Source organism: Triturus cristatus, chromosome 4_1 (assembly GCF_964204655.1).
Source record: "Triturus cristatus chromosome 4_1, aTriCri1.1, whole genome shotgun sequence".
Taxonomy (NCBI): Eukaryota; Metazoa; Chordata; class Amphibia; order Caudata; family Salamandridae; genus Triturus; species Triturus cristatus.
The window spans coordinates 923,828,025-923,845,404 of NC_140585.1; the positions used below are offsets into that span (position 1 = coordinate 923,828,025).

General features: G+C 49.5%; 1 protein-coding gene across 1 annotated transcript in view; it reads left to right on the forward strand.

Moving 5' to 3' along the window:
* LOC146855828 (rab-like protein 2A) overlaps positions 1-17,380 on the forward strand; it is a 183,800-nt gene that overhangs the window by 78,535 nt on the left and 87,885 nt on the right. The window contains exons 3-5 of the mRNA XM_085653767.1: positions 5,138-5,167; positions 11,539-11,618; positions 11,878-11,957. Coding sequence (XP_085509893.1) covers positions 5,138-5,167; positions 11,539-11,618; positions 11,878-11,957 — 190 coding nt within the window. The remainder of the gene's footprint in view (positions 1-5,137; positions 5,168-11,538; positions 11,619-11,877; positions 11,958-17,380) is intronic.

Genomic DNA, 17,380 nt, shown 5'->3' on the forward strand with positions numbered 1-17,380 from the left:
TAGAACAGCCTGAGTAGGAGTTCTGACTAGGCCAGAGGCCTCTCCAGATCCCAGGGTCAACCCTACTATACCCTTGTTCTGTGTACCACCACCACCTATAGCTGGACTAGGGGGAACAGGTGCCTTAGGGGCAGGTGTGGTACTATTGGAGTCTTTGGCCTTATTACAATCTGAAGTCCAATGGGTTTTCTGCTTACAGAACTTACACCATGGCTTCCTTGGTTGTTTAGCTTTATTAGCTTGGGTATTGTCAGATGCAGATTTTTGGGGGCCTGTTGAAGACTGCTGGTCTTTTCCCTTTTCCCCACCCTTCTCAGAGCTTTTGGCATCTTCCTTTTTAGTTGCACCCCCCAAGGGCTGGACCTTTTGCTTGATCCTGGTTCTGACCCATTTGTCTGCCTTCTTTCCCAATTCTTGGGGAGAGGTCAGATCAGAGTCCATCAGGTGCTGATGTAAGAGCTGGTTCTGACAATTATTAAGAATCTGCTCCCTCATTATGAGATTATACAATCCTTGATAATCATTCACTTTGCTGCCAGTTAACCAACCTTCCAGTGCCTTGGTAGCACAATCAACAAAATCTACCCAGTCTTGATTCTGTGCTTTTTGGGTATCTCTGAACTTAAGTCTGTATTGATCAGTGGTTAAGCCAAACCCATCTATTAAAGCATCTCTCAAGATATAGTAATCATCAGCATCCTCTTCTCTTACAGAGAGGAGCTTGTCTCTACCTTTGTCTGCAAAGGAGAGCCACAGGATTGCTGCCCGCTGCTCTACTGGGACCCTTTGTACTTTACAGGCCCTCTCAAGAGCAGAGATCCATTTGTGGATGTCATCCCCTGTATGATAGGGGGGCACAATCTTGTGGAGGTTCCTATTGTCAGGGACTTTCTCTCTAACTCTAGGGGTTTCATTACTGCCACCAGGGGTCTCTAGACCCCACTTTCTTGAACCTTTCTGAAGCTCCAGGGACTCCCTGTCTAATGCTAACTGTTCTCTCCTGAGCTGTAGTTTTGCCTGCTCAAACTGGATCAGTCTGCATTTCCTCTCTTGGGATGATTCTTTCCTCTGAGGAGAGGCAGAGGTCCTTTTGGATCTCCTAGAATGGTTGGACCCCACTGAGGGGGATCTGTTCCTTCTACTTGGATCCACCACTCTCCCTTTAGGGATGGAGAGAGTGCCTTTTGGGCCAACACCTCCATGTTGTGAGTGGTCTGGTTCTTCCAGGTCAGGATCTTCATCCTCTTCCTGGTCCTCACCAGAGTCCTCTCTAGGAGGGTCCTCTTCTGAGGGGTGCCCACCCAACCTATTTACCCCATCAGATCCTAAAGTCTGCTTAAAGTCTGCTTTGAGCAGGATCTCCCTGAGGCGTTGAGTATTGGCACCTTTGTTTGTCTTAAGTTTCCTAGAGGTGCACATCTCCCTAAGATCAGCAAAGGAGAGATGATCATATTTGTCGACTGGAACCCTTTGGGGTCCTTCCAGAGCCTTATGGGCACCTGAACCTAAAGACCTTTCTAGTGTAGTGATAGTGGTGTATCTACCTACTCTAGGTGTGGCCTACTAAACCCTTTCTTGAGTTGTAGTCAAGGTGTGCTAAACCCTCTACACACAACTCCTAAGTTCAGTAGAACTTATTGTATTCTAGCTTGAATTTATATGTACCTTTGGTACCAAGTAGCTTTCACTTTAGAAATTCAATTTGTTATCTGGTAAAACAATAGCAAGCTTGAATCCAACTGCTGCACACCAATGTGAGAAGTTGGCCTGGCATATGCTGTCTCCTAGTTATAGGGACACCTTGCACCAGTCCAATTCGACTCTTATTGATGATAGGTTTAAGACAACCTTTAAAGAAAGCTATCCTAGTGGTAGCTGTGGAGAGCAGCCTTCAGGCTAAGTCTTGAAGGAGTGTTAAGCTTATTGTTTTACCATAATAACCTCTTGAATAAGCAAATGAAAGAGTAGCCCACACAGGTATATCTATAAAATATATGTATTTATTCTAGACAGAATCCCACAGTCTCTTTATGAGGCTAGTGGCAAAGTTACAATTCAAACAAGCATTTATAAACACAATAAATAGCACAGGAATCACTGGGCCCCAGGGGGGACCAAACCATATATCAAAAAAGTGGTATAAGAACCACGACAATTCTACAGACAATGCCTAGGGCATTTAGGATCGCTGCCCCTTAAGAATCCACCCCAGGTTATGAGGAAGGGGACCCACTGGAGGCGCGTGCAGTGGAAATAGCTGCTATCGGGATCTCTATTATAGTCTATGGAGAATGTCGCGGTTGAAATTACACAGATTAAAGTCACTTCTAGCAGGAGTACAAAGTTAAAACTTTAGACTTGAGCTTTTGAGGAGCCCACTACCACGAGAGTACCGAGGTACCACTGTTACCTGCCCCAGGGAAGCCGGGTGCATAGGTCGATTCTGGTTTCAGGTCGCGGGCTGATTTTCTATAGGAAAATGTTCAAAAGTGCTGCTAGCCAAAAGCGTCGATGATGCCGTGAAGATCAAAGATGTGAAGATTGTAGAGAAGAACCTGAAAGCAGAGGGGACAGAGTGTGGGTCACGGCAAAGTGACCAGGAGGCTCAAAGCAAAGAGCCCTTCGATGTCGGGTGCTTCAGGTGCAAAGTGGTGTAGCTTGGATCTGCAGCCACGGGCTCCGGGAGGCTTCAAGGAAGGCCAGCTTCCGGAGGGCGACTGTCCCACGTCGGATGAGGGTCGCTGCGGTGTTAGTGTCCGGATTGGATCCACTAAGCCTTGGCAACCGCAACCCACGAAGAATAAACAAATCGGCTACAGTGCAGACCCACGAGGTCTGGGAGAGGTCTCCTTTGGAGAGACTGTAGAGCAGGCCTGGAGCAACCAGGGGAACTCTTGATTGTCGAAATAGACCTCCGCTAGGGCCCACAAGTCGAGAGACAAGGGACCGCGGGAGGCGGCAATTTGGAGTGTGTAAAAGGGCACCCACGGGCCACCGGAGTGGGCTAGGGCGCTGGTCTTTGGCACAATTGCTGTAGAGTGGTTGGCTCGAAAACGGGCCAAAGCACAACTTCCCCACTGGTCAGGGTCGTGTGCTACGCAAGAGGTGGCCGGTGTCCTGGGGTATTGGTTATCTCGGCACCCACGCGGTCCACGGTGCCCAAACTCGTTGAGCACACTCACTGGCCTCTGGGATACGCTGGAAACCCACCTCAAGGGTGCTGGAGGTCGTCGAAGTCCGTAGGAGCAGCGAGGTTCTAACCGGGTCACTTGCAGTGTTTCAGGTGCCTGCCAAGCAGGGGGATAACTCCTTTATCCCAAGGGAGATTTCTTCCGTCAGCTGGGCAGCAACAAGTCGAAGGTCTAGACTGTAAAGTTCAAGATTAATCTGAGGCTCTTGGGCCACGTTATTCACCTTTATCCCCAAGATTAGGGGGAGTGTCCCGAGTAGTGTCCACCAATGAGTGGTGAGGCGGGAAAGGGTGGCTACACCCTCTCCCCTTTGTGTGTTTCCCGCCTGGGCGAGGGGCAGGATGCCCCTGAACCGGTTCCAAGCGGTGTATGCAGAATGAGGTCTCTGCAGCTGCCTACGTGCAACTCTGAAAGGACATTTGGTGCACCCACCCTGTTCCAATCCACATTATCCTGTCTGGGGAGATGCTAGCACCTCCCTGCCACAGGAGCCCTGCCCTATTGTCCAGCTGGCGAGGCTGGGGTTATCCCCAGCAACAGCCAGCCAGGGTCGTGTAGGTGGCGGGCAGTAGCCATTTTGTGTTACTTGTGCACTTTTAAATTGGTGTCTAAATTCTGCCGCTTTTCCCATATCGCCCCTCTAGCAGGGGGGAATCGTACCCTCATGCCCATGGCTGGACTGGGGGTATGATTCCTACATGTTTGACACCAAACACGATATGGTTCTGTGTAGCCATTCTCAAGTTATCGCGCTATCGCGATAGACTTATAATGCGGTTAAGAGTATATGGTATGGCTACACTACAAACAACCCAGCAATGATTTTACGAGGGTTGCAGAGAGGCCCTACTCAGGTAGGGGTCCCCCCTCACACATATCTCAGCACCCTGCCCTGTAGGATTAGCAAGGCCTGCTATAGGGGTGACCTATGAGAGTACATGTGTTGTAATGGGGTGGGATATAGGGTACCTATATCCCTGTAAGGGGTGCTAGCACCACCTTACCCAGACTACAATAGTGGTCTGGTGGTGTCAGTTTGTATGGCTGTCCCAGGGTGGCACAATAAGTGCTGCAACCCTGGTAGGCCTACTGAGGGACCCATGCCCTGGGTACCTAGGGTACCATCTACAAGGGACTGTCAGGGCACCCTCAGCATCCAATTGGTTAGTACCTAGGGTACTCACATCGTTTAACAGAGGAAGCAGATAGGCTGGGGTCCTGGATAGCAGGGCCACAGCCTGGCTAAAGTCATAAAAACAGTCAAAACATCAGCAAAAAGTTGGGGGCAACTATGCAGTCGATGCCACTCTCCTACAACGTTAGTCAAACAGAAATCTTTTCTACAGCACGCTTCAGTACCTAAGGCCTGTTACAAGAGGTTCCGTGAGTCAAACACACATGCTTGCGGTAGCAGGCTGTAATACCTAGGAAGAGATCGGCGAAGCGAGGGAGATCAGAAGTGAAAGAAAGGGGGGTAAGTGAGCGAGAGGAGACGAGGCTAAGAGGACGGAAGGATGAAAGGGAAAGTCAAAGCAGTGAGCAAGAAGCGAGTACAGAAAAGAATGATGAAACAGAAATTAAAGAGAATGGGAGAGGGAAAATTAAAGCAAATGACAGAAAGGAAAGTGAGGGAAAGTGAAATATGACTGGAGAGAGAGATCACCTATGAAAGCATATTAGGAGTGGGAGAATGAAGCAAGCAGAGACTGGCAGGGAGGGTTGTGTAGGTCTACTTCTGAAGTCCATGCTTTGTATGAAGGGAATCTGCTACCAAAAATAGGTGCAGGATATTCTTTTATGGAGGATTTTGGGGACATGTGAAATTTGGTCCCCACTTTAAAGTCTAAAGGTTTCTGTAATTGGTTGAATCAGACTCACTTTGAGACATGTTACAGGAGTCCTTGCAGCTCGATTGACTGACCACATTTTGCTTTCTTTTTTTATAGGTTGATGGAGAGGTTCTTGATGGACGGCTTGTATCCTTTGTAAATGTTGTGCTTAAAATGTTGTTTTGTAAGAATTATCACAGTTCACGGCAACACAATTGACCATCCCAGCTTGCTAGAAATAAGCATTCATTTTTCCCCATCGTTTCGTCCCGCTCTACAACGGGTCTGTACTAGACTTGTCTTTAATATGGTTCAAATCGCCCAGTATACTAATCATTAATACAGAAATCAGTTACTTATTTGATTTGCCTCGGAGCGCAGAGAGGGGATACCCTGTTTATTTTCTATCTTGCATAATAAAGGAATCTAGTTAGTAGTCAATAATGTGGGCATGGAGGAGGAGCCTAGCGCGCAACCAAGATGGCCGCGTAGGTGCGAGGCTCCCGAGGACCTCCGCGACCTCCTACGACTATCCTGAACTTATCCTGTCCCAGATGAGGGGACTGTGTTGGTGAGCCCGAGCTGAGGTGGCACCCGTTTTCCGCTTCCAAATCGGACCTCGGACACCGGCTTGAGCACCGATCGAGATTTGCGGCCTTCTCCTAGCCGAACCCCGGATTTGCGCTGTGGGGCGATCCAGTGACAAAGTGAACAACAGCGGCGGGCAGGGCTTGGTGACTCGCGTACCCCGCACTTTCACTTTCGCTTTCGCACCCCCCTTGCTGTCTCTGCGAGGTTGGGTCGCGGGGCTTTGTATGTTGGTGTGGCCTCGCTGGGGGACCCTGCCTGCCCGCCGGCTGTGATCCACCCCGCAGATCTGAGGTGGCCCACCCCCGGAGCCCGTGGACCGGCTTGCCTGCCCTTCACGACGTGGCTGGTGCGACCGGGAGACTGGGACCATGGCCACGAAACAAGATGGTGACCGGGCAAAGATAAAATCGACCCGGCGTGGCGCAGTCCATCAGTCCAACAGCATGGACCGCTATACCCTCCAGAAGGGATCTCCCGAGGTGCCACGCAGGTCCCCTGAGGGCCCTACTGATGCCCCCGATCTGCCCACGGATCTGACTCTGCGGGATGTCATGGGCGCCATCGCCGAGATGAAGGCCTCGGTGGGCCAGCGTTTCGATACACTCGCGCAGAAGATCGACTCGGTCCTCGTGGATGTTGGCCTGGTAAGGGCCGATCTCTCCAAGACCAACGACCGAGTCGATTCTTTGGCCCACACCGCATCGGGCCTTACGACAGATGTGGCGGCCCTACAAACGGAGGTGCGCCGGCTTACTCGGGCGAGTGCGCTGATGGATCGCCGCCTGGAGGACTCCGAGAGTCGGGCCCGGAGGAACAACATCCGTATCATCGGGGTGCCTGAGGGACGTGAGGAGGCGGCGGCGGACCTCTTCGTGGAAGACCTGATTGTTACCCATCTCCAGCCATGGGGGCTGAGTAAATTCTTTGCTGTGGAGAGGGCCCACAGGGTTCCCGGGGGAAGGCCTAAGGTCGGAGCCCCTCCGAGACCTCTCATTGCCTGGATTTTTAATTTTCGGGACAGAGACGCTATCCTGCAATCCTCCAGACTACAGGGACCGATTAGACTTGACAATATGGACGTTAATTTTTATCCTGATTTCACCCCAGCGGTCCAGAAGCAGAGACTGAGCTTCCTCGGTGTCAAACGCCGTCTTCGGGACCTAAACCTCAAATACGCCATGCTTTTCCCAGCTAAGCTGGGAGTGGAGGTGGATGGTCGCACGCACTTTTTTGATCGTCCCGAAGCGGCCGGGGACTGGCTGGATACTCTGTCTGGGGATCGGGATCGGGGGGGCGGGGGGGGAGCGGTGGGGGGAGAGGGCTCGCCGGATCAGGACTGAGGGACCAATATTAGGCCTCGCTCGGGACAAAAATGATGCCACTTTTGACCATGCGTCTGTTCGCTTAAATTCCCCTCCTATGGAGGTTGTGTGGGGTCTCTTGGGGGTTCTCCCTCCTCCTCTGGGGGTCTAGTTAGTTTAACTATCTATGGGGCGACAGGCACACTGCACGTTGGGGGGGCTGTTTGGGCTCATGCAGGGGTGCAGGGAGGGGGGAGTTCTGTTGGGGTGGGTGGGCAGGGATGGGGTGTTGTTCGTTTTTATCACAAGGCAAACTTATTTTTGTGTTGGTTCTAAGGTGCTCTCGGGGGGACGAATGATGGTTTCTGTGTATGATGGGGGGTAGGGAATTAACTTTGTTGTCTTGGAACGTTAATGGACTGGGGGACAGGATCAAACGAGGTGTGGTCCTGCAGTTTTTGAAGCGACTCTCGCCCGATGTAGTCTTTCTGCAGGAGACACACCTTATTGGCAATTCCTTCTGTGCCATGAATCGGCGTGGCTACCGCCTTGTGGCCCACTCGGGCTTCACGTCAGGCTCAAGGGGTGTGGGTATCATGGTAAAGAACTCGCTCCCGTTAGAAATTGATGAGGTGCTCCACGATGATAGGGGACGTTACACTGTCTTGGTGGGGAGAATGGAGGGCAAAGTGGTTGTCTTTGTGTCAGTATACGTCCCACCGGGGCTGCAGTCGACCACCTTTGCAGACCTGGGGCGCCTCCTCCTTGGCCATCCGGGGGGGCTTCTGGTGGTGGGGGGGGATTTCAATGCGGTGGTTTCTGGGACTGTGGATCGTCACCCCCCTAGGGACCTCCCCCGGGCACAGGCGTGGCTATCCGGCCTCTTGGATACACTGGGATTGGTGGACTGCTGGCGCTTAAAACATCCCACGCAGCTGCAGTACACTTTCCACTCGGGGGCCCATGGTAGTCTCTCACGGCTTGATTATGTCCTTGTCCCGGCGACCTATGTCGGGAGGGTGGGGGAGGTGCGCCATTTGGCACGGGGTATCTCGGACCACTCCCCGCTCCTGTTACATTTCGATGTCTTTCCGAGGGGTGAGGGCAGGGTGGTCCCAATCAATTCCTGGTACCTGCGCGACCCCACCATTCGCGCTGACTTGATTAAATCCCTCCAGCGATATTTTGATGGGAATGTGGGGTCAGTGCCTTCGGCTATCTACCTGTGGGAGGCCTTCAAGACAGTACTCAGAGGGGAGGCCCTATCCCTTATTTCCCACGCCCGGAGGCGCGAGCGGGAGGAGGTGACCCGGGTGGAGGCTGAAATAGCCGAGTTGGAGGGTAATCTAGAAGATGGGGTGACGGATGCTGCACTACATGTCCTCCAACTCAAACAAGCGGCCTATAGGGCCCTCGTCACGGAGGCGGCCAGGGGCCTTAGTAGAGAGCAACAGGGGCGACTGTATGATGTGGGTGATAAGGCTGGTAAATTGATAGCGTGGTTGGATAAAAAGGAGAGAGCGAATCGTGTGGTCCCGCTGATTGAGAAAACTAATGGTGTGTGTGTAACTGAGCCAGAAGAAATTGTCTCCTGTTTCGCGGATTACTTCCGCGAGGTGTATTCCCCGGTCTCTTCCTGCTCTGAAGAGGATTCCCGTGCCCTACTCAGGGATATCGCGCTGCCGTCCCTTTCCGGGGAGGACAGGGTGTCGCTGGACGCCGCTCCCACCTCCGACGAAATCGCCCTTGCCATACGCTCGGTCGCTTCTGGCAAGGCCATGGGCCCGAATGGTATCCCTATCGAGTTGTATAAGTTGCGACCGGATACACTGGCGCCCCACCTCCGCGCAATGTTCCTGGCGGCCCACTCGCTGGGCTCCCTCCCGCTTGACCAGCGTCTGGCTACAATCGTGGTGATCCACAAGGAAGGGAGACCTCGGGACCGGGTGACTTCCTATCGGCCTATCTCACTACTGAATGCGGAGCCCAAAATTCTCGCCAAGGTACTGGCCAATCGGCTGGTCGGTGTGGTGGGCGATCTGGTTCATCAGGACCAGTCCGGCTTTATTCCCCATCGCAACACAGCACTTAACCTGCGGCGTTTGCATGGGGTGCTCGCACGCGTCCCATTTATACGGGAACCGGCCATTTTGGCGTCCTTGGACGCCACCATGGCGTTTGATACGCTTGAGTGGCCATACATCTGGGCGATGCTTGCGAAGTTTGGATTTGGCCCAGGATTTATCAGTTGGGTCAAATTGTTGTATTCGGGCCCATTGGCGCAGGTGGTGGTGAACGGAAGAGTATCGGCCCCGTTCGAGCTGGGCCGGGGCACGCGACAGGGCTGTCCCTTATCGCCGCTACTTTTTGCGCTTGCCTTGGAGCCCCTGACGGAGTGGCTGCGGTGGGAGCCTTCCATCCGTGGTCTCCGTTGGACCCCCGAGTATGAGGACCGCGTATCCCTATACGCTGATGACATCCTTCTGTACCTAGCCTCCCCACGTAAATCACTTATAGTGCTGGTTGATGTTTTACATTCATTTGGTCGTAACTCCGGTCTCGTCATCAACTGGGCTAAATCGTGCGTGTATGTTCTCTCTGGGGAGGCTCCTATTCTCCCGCGGGGCTGTCCGATCCAGATCGCCCCGCAGGGATTTCGGTACCTGGGTGTCTTCATTACTCTGGACCCGGAGGCCCGGTATGAACGGAACCTGCTTCCCCCCCTCCAGCGCCTGCAGGTCGATGTCGCACGCTGGCGGCGCCTGCCGCTTTCGCCGCTCGGCCGGGCGGCATTGTTCAAGATGATGTCTCTGCCGCGTTTCCTGTACGCTTTGCAGAACACTATGGACTTAGTCCCGGCGCGCTACTTCCGTGAGGTGGAGAGTCTGCAACGCCGCCTGTTCTGGGACGGGAGGCCGCGTATTGCCCTGGCGAAATTGACGCTCCCATGGTATGACGGGGGGATTGCCCTCCCGGATATTAAACGGTACTATTGGGCCTCCCAGCTAGCTGCAATTAACCATGGCCTATACGGGCCCGCCTTAAACCCGGCATTCGAAATGGACAAGATGCTCCTGCCAGGTGGCGACTACAATCGAGCGCTCTATTCTAGCGCGCCCGACGCTCGTCTGACGGGCCCCACGCGTGTCATGGTGCAAGTGTGGCACGCGGCCAATGCAGCTATGGGGTGGAGGGACCGTTTGACCCGGGTGTCACCACTATACGCGTCTGAGCGGTTGGGCTCCCTGTGGACCTCTAAGGGCTTTGAGAAGTGGGACATAATAGGCATCAGTAAAGTGGGGGATCTCTGGACGAGGGGAGGATTTAAAACGTTCGATATGCTGCAGGCGGAATTTCAGTTGCAGGGCAGTGAATACTTTCGGTATTTGCAGGTCCGTCATGCGCTGGGCTCCGTCTTTTCGGACGTTGCCTCCATCCCGGAATATTCCCCCCTGGAGGATAGATTGCTGGATGGGCACGTCCCGGACAGCACGATCTCACTGATATACAAAAAGCTGATAAACGACCGCTCGGGCCTGTTGACTGCCCTTCGTGCGGCTTGGGTTGCCGACGGGCTGGAGTTGGACGACGAGGACTGGACCTCCGCGGTGGCCTCCCCGAAGGAGGTGGCCATACCGGCTCGCCTTCGCTTCGTCCAGCTCAAGATACTCCACCGGGTCTACATGACGGGGCCAAAGCTTCTGCGTATGGGCTATGCTGGAGATGGGTTGTGTAAGCGTGGGTGTGGTGCTTTGGGGACCTTTCTGCATATTTTGTGGGAGTGCCCGGAGGTGGAGGGGTTCTGGCGTGGTGTACATGAGGTGCTGCGACTGGTTACGCATGTGGCGCTGTTGCCCGAAGCGAGGAGATGCCTGTTGAATGTGTGGGAACCGACTGATTACTCGGCGCCGCAGACGTGGTGGGTGACTCTGGGATATATGATAGCCAAGCGTGATATTGCTCAACTGTGGGGATCCCAGAGGCCCCCGACGGTCTCGGCCTGGAAAGAACACATGGACTGGTGCATGTTTCGAGAAAAAGTGGTGTATGTGGCGAGGGGTAAGCCTGGGACATGGGTGAAAGTATGGGGCCCCTGGAACGCCTACCGTGGGAGTATCTGTGTACCACCGTTGCTGCCTGATGCCTCGCCAGCCCCATCCCCTTAGCCGACTCATTCCCCCGCTGCCGGGCATTGGGTTCCCCCAGTCCTCGCTCTGCTCTCTTCCCCCTCTTTAGACTCCTGTGGATAGTTGGGATCCCCCCTCTAGGGGAGCACGTGCTGCTATTTTCGATTATGGGTTGCCTTGTGGGTGTGGTTTTTTTTTTTTTTTTTTTGTTGTTCTTAATTTAAAATGAAACCGTATAGTGGGGTCTGGATGATGTGGCTTTTGACGTTGTTACCTCCTGAGCATGCTCCTCTGCAACACCACGTGTTCCATAAATGTATGTCGTATGTTCCTGTCATTGCTAGCGGCCGGCCGGAAGGTTGTAGGCCCATACCTGTATACTCTTGAGACTTGTAATAAACGGTTTCAAAAAAAAAAAAAAAAAAAAATAATGTGGGCATGTTTGGGGTCTAAGTCTAATATAGTATATGCATCTGAAAAACCCTTAACTTCTGTACAGCCGCCCCCAGCAGCTCTCAACATTTGCTCTCACGCTATACAAATATACAACCACCGTAGATGGGAAGACTGTGCTTGTAGGTAAAAGCCTTTTGTTAAAATGTACCATCCTGTAAAAGGATCCGAGCCAATTAATATATTGTCATAATTTGCATCGCACACTCCCTGTTCCCCATGGCAGTCTCCGTTCCTGCAGTAAATCGGTTGTTTGCATAAAAAACATACCTAGAAAGTGTACCAGTGCATCCATAGTCTGACCTCTTCTTGTTTTCACTATTATGAATCAAATGCATAGCTATACTAGCTAGCACATTCTAATCCATGCTCTTGTTCTTTTTAGATTTCTGGGACACAGCAGGACAGGAGAGGTTCCAAAGTATGCATGCTTCATATTACCACAAGGCTCATGCCTGTATCATGGTAAGGCGTGATCACATGATTATATTTTTAAAAAGCGTAAGCAAAAATTCAGTCTCACAGTAATAAAGGAGGCTGGCTAAAAGGTTGCACAGACTGGCTGAAAAGTCACAGACGGCTGAAAAATGTAGAATATGGGGTCTGGATTCGCTTATAAACTTCTTGAAGTGGTTGCTTTATAACCTCTAAATGGAGCCACAAGACTGGGCTTTGCATACCCCAAATATTGGTCTATTCATCGCCTGTGACTGAGCAGGAACAGCAGCCAAGTCGTGGCTCTGTGAAATAGAGTGGTCTCTGCACTTGTACATAAAAAACATGTTTCTGAGGAAGTGCGCTTGGGAATGGTGCTGAGGAGACTGAATATGTCCCACATCGTTAAGTATAGAATGTGTGTCACTCCTTTTTCCAGGTTGTGGGCGTTAGAAATTGGATATCTAGTTGGCAGAGGTATGCACCCTGTCCTAGTAGGGCCAAAATCCTACCCAAGTTGAACTAGATACACACTGAAAGATAAACTGTGCTCACCCTTTGGTAGCTTAGCACAGAGCAGTCAGAGTTATCTAAAGAAGCAATGAGTAAAGTATTTGTGCAACACACACACACACACACACTCACACTAAAAACACCACAAAAATACTCTACACAGGTTTAGAAAAATAGAAATAATTTTATGAGTAAAACAAAGACCAAAACAACAAAAGTCCAATTAGCAGAACAGGAGTTACAAATTTTTAAAGAACAAATCAAAAATAGTGCTTTAGAAGTCAACGTCACTAAAAGGTTGCTTGAGGTCGCACTCGACCAGGGTAAATGCAAGGTTCACGCCGACTGCGATGGTGGGTAAGCCAGGTACAGGACTCAGACAGAGAAGAGTTGGCCTAACGGCTAGGGCGGTTGACCTCCAATCTGGGGAACTAGGTTCGAGTTTCGGCAAGGACGCGCAACATCCTGAGATTCTGGGCAAATCACTTACTCTCCCCATGCCTAACAAAAATGAATGTTTATCCTCATGTAACGTAACTGGTGCTCTGATACTCGATACCTTCGGGTCAAGTTCGCACTATATAAAACGCCGTTTAAAAAAATAAGTCCAGTCCCAGTGACAAAGCACCTTGGATGAAGCAAGCATCGACGTCGAATACATGATGCGAGGAGTTGAGAAGATGCCCTCTCTTCGTAAATTCAGTAGATGGAGGTGAAGCGACTGCGCCAATCTGCACAGTCAATGGAGACTTCGTCCACAAACCCCTTTAAGATGGAGGCGCCGCATCGCTGTCAAGGTGTGCTGTCCGTTGCATTGCGCTGTCGAGGGCTTCGAGTTGCGCTGTCCATCACTTTCGAGCCGTGCAGTCAGGTTGAGGCGAAGTCATTGAACGGTGCCTGCGTCTGTATTGAAGAGCAATGGTTGGGTTCTGATCGACAAAAGGTCATCACTGCGGCTATTTTTATGCAAAAATAGCTGCTGAACCCACTTCTGAGGCCCAGGACTGGATTGGCACCTCAAGCAAGGAAGAACGCACAGATGGCAGAGCCCAGCAACAGTAGCAGGGTTGTAGGAAGTATTTGATGGCCCTAAGACTTCAGAACAGGGAGCAAGCCAGCAAGCATTTTGAGTTACTCTGGGTTCAACTGAGATGGGTCCAGCCCTTGTCCTCAGCAGGGCAGAGATCAGCTGGCAGCAGAGCAGCTCCGTAAAGCAGAGAAGCAGTTCCTTCAGAACAGTCAGTCAAGCATAGTGGTAATCCTTGTAGCACAACAGTCTTTACTCCTGGCAGAGTTCTTCACAGGTCCAGTAGTGTACTGTCTTTGTAGGGTAAGAGGCCCTGTACTTGTTCCCAGTCGTGCCTTTGAAGTGGGGTTGCCTTCAAAGCAGGCCCGTGAAGTGCACAGGTCCCCTTTCCTCCCTGCTCTGTCTGCCTGAACATCTGTGGGGGGTAATCAGCCCTTTGTGTGGGACACAGGACATTGTCTATTCATGTGTGTCAGCTCCCCTTCCTTCTTCCTGCTCAGGAAGAGCTAACAGAATGTAGATCAATGCAGATGAGTTCTCTGTCACACCAATCCTTCCTGAGTTTGTGGATGTCTAGAGGGAATGCACATAGTGTCGGTGTCGCCCATCTCAGACTTATTGGAGACAGGATGCAAGGCAGTAAGAGTAGAGAAATGTCCACTGTCTAAAAGTGATATTTCTAAAACAGTAATGTTAAAACCAGGTTTACCATTAAAAAGGATTTATCATAGCCATTCCAAAGATATGAAACATGATGCAGCTATTCCTCTCTAATCTGCAATTACAGCTTGAAAGTGTTTTAAGGAATTCACAATGTTAGCCTATGAGAGGAGTAGGCATCCCAGTAGTAAAAAACAAATGTAGCAGTTAGTCACTACCAGGACATGTACCCCTTAAAAGCACATGTCCTATCCTTTAATTACACAGCACCCTGTTCTAAGGGGTGACTTATGTGTAATATGAGTGGAGTTTAAGACTTGGCAAGTAGTTTTAAATGCCAAGTCGAAGTGGCACTAAAGTACACACCCAGACCTTGTAGTGGCAGGCCTGATGTAGATTTGAAAGGCTACGTGTGTGGGTGTCACAATCAGTGCTGCAGGTCCACTAATAGCATTTAATTTACAGACCTTGGCTTTATGGTATACCACTTTACAGGGGACTTACAAGTAAACTAAATAGGTCAATTGTGTATATTCCAATGTTTCCTTGTTTATGGGAGAAGCACGTGCCCCTTAGCACTTTTTAGCAGGGGTAAAATGCTCAGAGTACTAAAGCTACAAAAAGGTCAGAAAACAAGGAGAAGGAAGGCAAAAGATTTGGGGGTGACCGTTCAGAGTGGGCTATTTTGCCAATAGTGGATGTGCTGCATGTGATCCATTTGTACCCAGGTGCTTTAGTCACTTCCATTGGTCTGTTTGAGTTGCATGAATCTTTTAGTTTCCCCATCTGTTGCTAGATGGTAAGAAGAGTCTGGAAACCCTTGCTTGTGAATTTTGGGGTGGTGTTCATTATCTGTTAAAGATAAGTGTTTATTTAAATTATATTTTAAAGTCTTGTACTATTACACTGCTTATTTGATGGGTTTCTTTAACACTGTTGTAAATTTGACACATTCTAGTCCTAGTGTACCCACACATTGTGCGTTGGGATAGCATGGCAGTCATACTGATTCTTCTCTTCCCTTGGTGCTTTCGATAATTTGTCCTAGATTGAAGGCATTTGAAGCCAAAGTTCTGCTTTATCCAGAAGTAACCATCATGGATAGCACAAGCATGTGCTATAGCGTTGCCTGTGTCTATATGGCTTCGATACAATTGTATTAGAAAAGGTTCTGATAAGGCTTCTGTAATTCAGTTGTTATTGTGTTTCATCATGAGCTGCATGGAGCACATTTTCTTTCCATCTGTTTTGGCCACCGTCGTACAGGGTTTGCATTATATGTTTGGCACGGAGTGCAAAACGTGTTTGCAGGGAAGGTATTTCGAACAAAAGTCTTCCCAGGAGTCTTAGGGCACTCTCTGAACCATGACAAAACACACACCATCATACAAATGAGAGCCATCTACTTCCAAGTCGGCGCCAGAAACTGCTCAAAGTTGTATAACACATCTCTAGCCACTGAACACCTCAGACATTTCACATTGTCGAAAAATGCCAAGAATGCTAGATTATTCACAAACTAACAACTTTGATAAGACCATTTCAGGCCTCCTACATGAATTTGATGTGCGTACCACCTTTCTAAAACTAAACTAGGAAAACAAAATAACCATCTCAACCATGTTCACCTTCCAAAAGCTGGGTAGATACGTAATCCCTTCAGTTTCTTTGCATATCCTGCACAAGCTTCATTGATCAAGAATGTTTTTAGCTGACCACTATGATTTACGCACTATTCTGCAACAGGTTTTCTCATTTCTGGCCTTAATTCTCCAAAATGAAAGCTTTTGATATATTTGCACCTTCATTATTTCAGAGTTAGGGTTTTGCTATGAGCCAATGACTATGTTTGAGTATGGATTATCCTGGTTGATGAGTCTTGCTTTCTCTGTATGTTTATGGTATTTGGCCGTTTTCCAGTTCAACAGTTGTTAAATTGTCTCTAAAATTCTTGGCCACACTTCGTAAAGCATGCATAGTTCTATATAACTGATTATTAATTTGGGCTGGGTTAATTTTTTGCACACAGGAGAAAAGAATGAGTGACTTGTCTGTCTTGGTGCCAGCTAGATTAGTAAACATTTTCTTTTTTTACTTCAGTTTGTGGAGTTTACAATTGATGTTTTTGTTTGTAAACTTGAACTCTTTTTGAGTGACTATATTGTGGTTAATTAAGTACAGTGTTTTCATTGAACTAAGATGACATCATGGTAGTTGTCATTTTAGGAAAAGGAGTGTTGCTGTGCACACCATTATATGTTGGACACATTTGTATCCTGATACCAGTTTCTTGGCGCCTTTGCCTTGATTTGATTTGTATAGTTTTTTCAAGTCTCCTGACCGGTTACTCAGACTTGTATTCAGTCTTTGCCTGCCTGCTCCTTGTGGGTGAGCCTATTTGTGTGATCCCCCCCACTCTTAAGCATTTATCTGTTGTAGGTTGCAGTTACTGGCACGTGCCCAGCATTGGCTCTTGCATAGATGCACATGCTTATAATTATTCTCCAGCGTCAGGCTGTGGACCAAGTCTCCCATTTGCTGTCACAAGTCTACAGACAACCCAAAATCCACTCAGCTCGGCTTATTTTCTTCAGAATGTCTGATTGTTTTTTTTCTTTTTTATAGTCTTTCCTCAATTTTTAACTGGGAGGCTGATCCCTGGGACTTTGGGTGTAACTATGGCTAAGATATTCTCTCAGTCAAAAGGCATGTACAGTGTGTGGTGTGAACAAGATCATCTCAGAAGACCCAATAGTAAATGTATTCGCCTCAGCAAGTCAAGACATGCTCTCAAAGGCTGCTTCATCTGTGTGACATTTAGCGCAAACTCCCTCAGCGACAGAGGATCACCTACTTAGCTGGTAAAAGGAGCAATCTCCATGTACCTCTGTAATCCCACGATCCTTTCCTCTGTTCTCAACAAGAATGTTTGCAGAATTTATTTAAGGTTTTTTCTGCAGCTATCCCCAACCGATGAAAAACATACCAGTTAGGGAGTTAAACACTGTGAATTTAAAAACCAATTCAGACTGATGTGCCAAGCCTCTCTTCAAATACTAATTTGAAAGACATTATTTCTTTCAGCCATAACGTCCGCAAGGCGTATTCATGAAATCTACATGCTTTCTCCTAAGCCACTTTATTTAAGATTTGACGAACACCTCCATTCATGGCCAAAGTACAAACTCCATTCCATCTAAATTAAAACATTTATATGCCAACCTTTAGTGCCTCAGCCAATTACTTCTCTAGA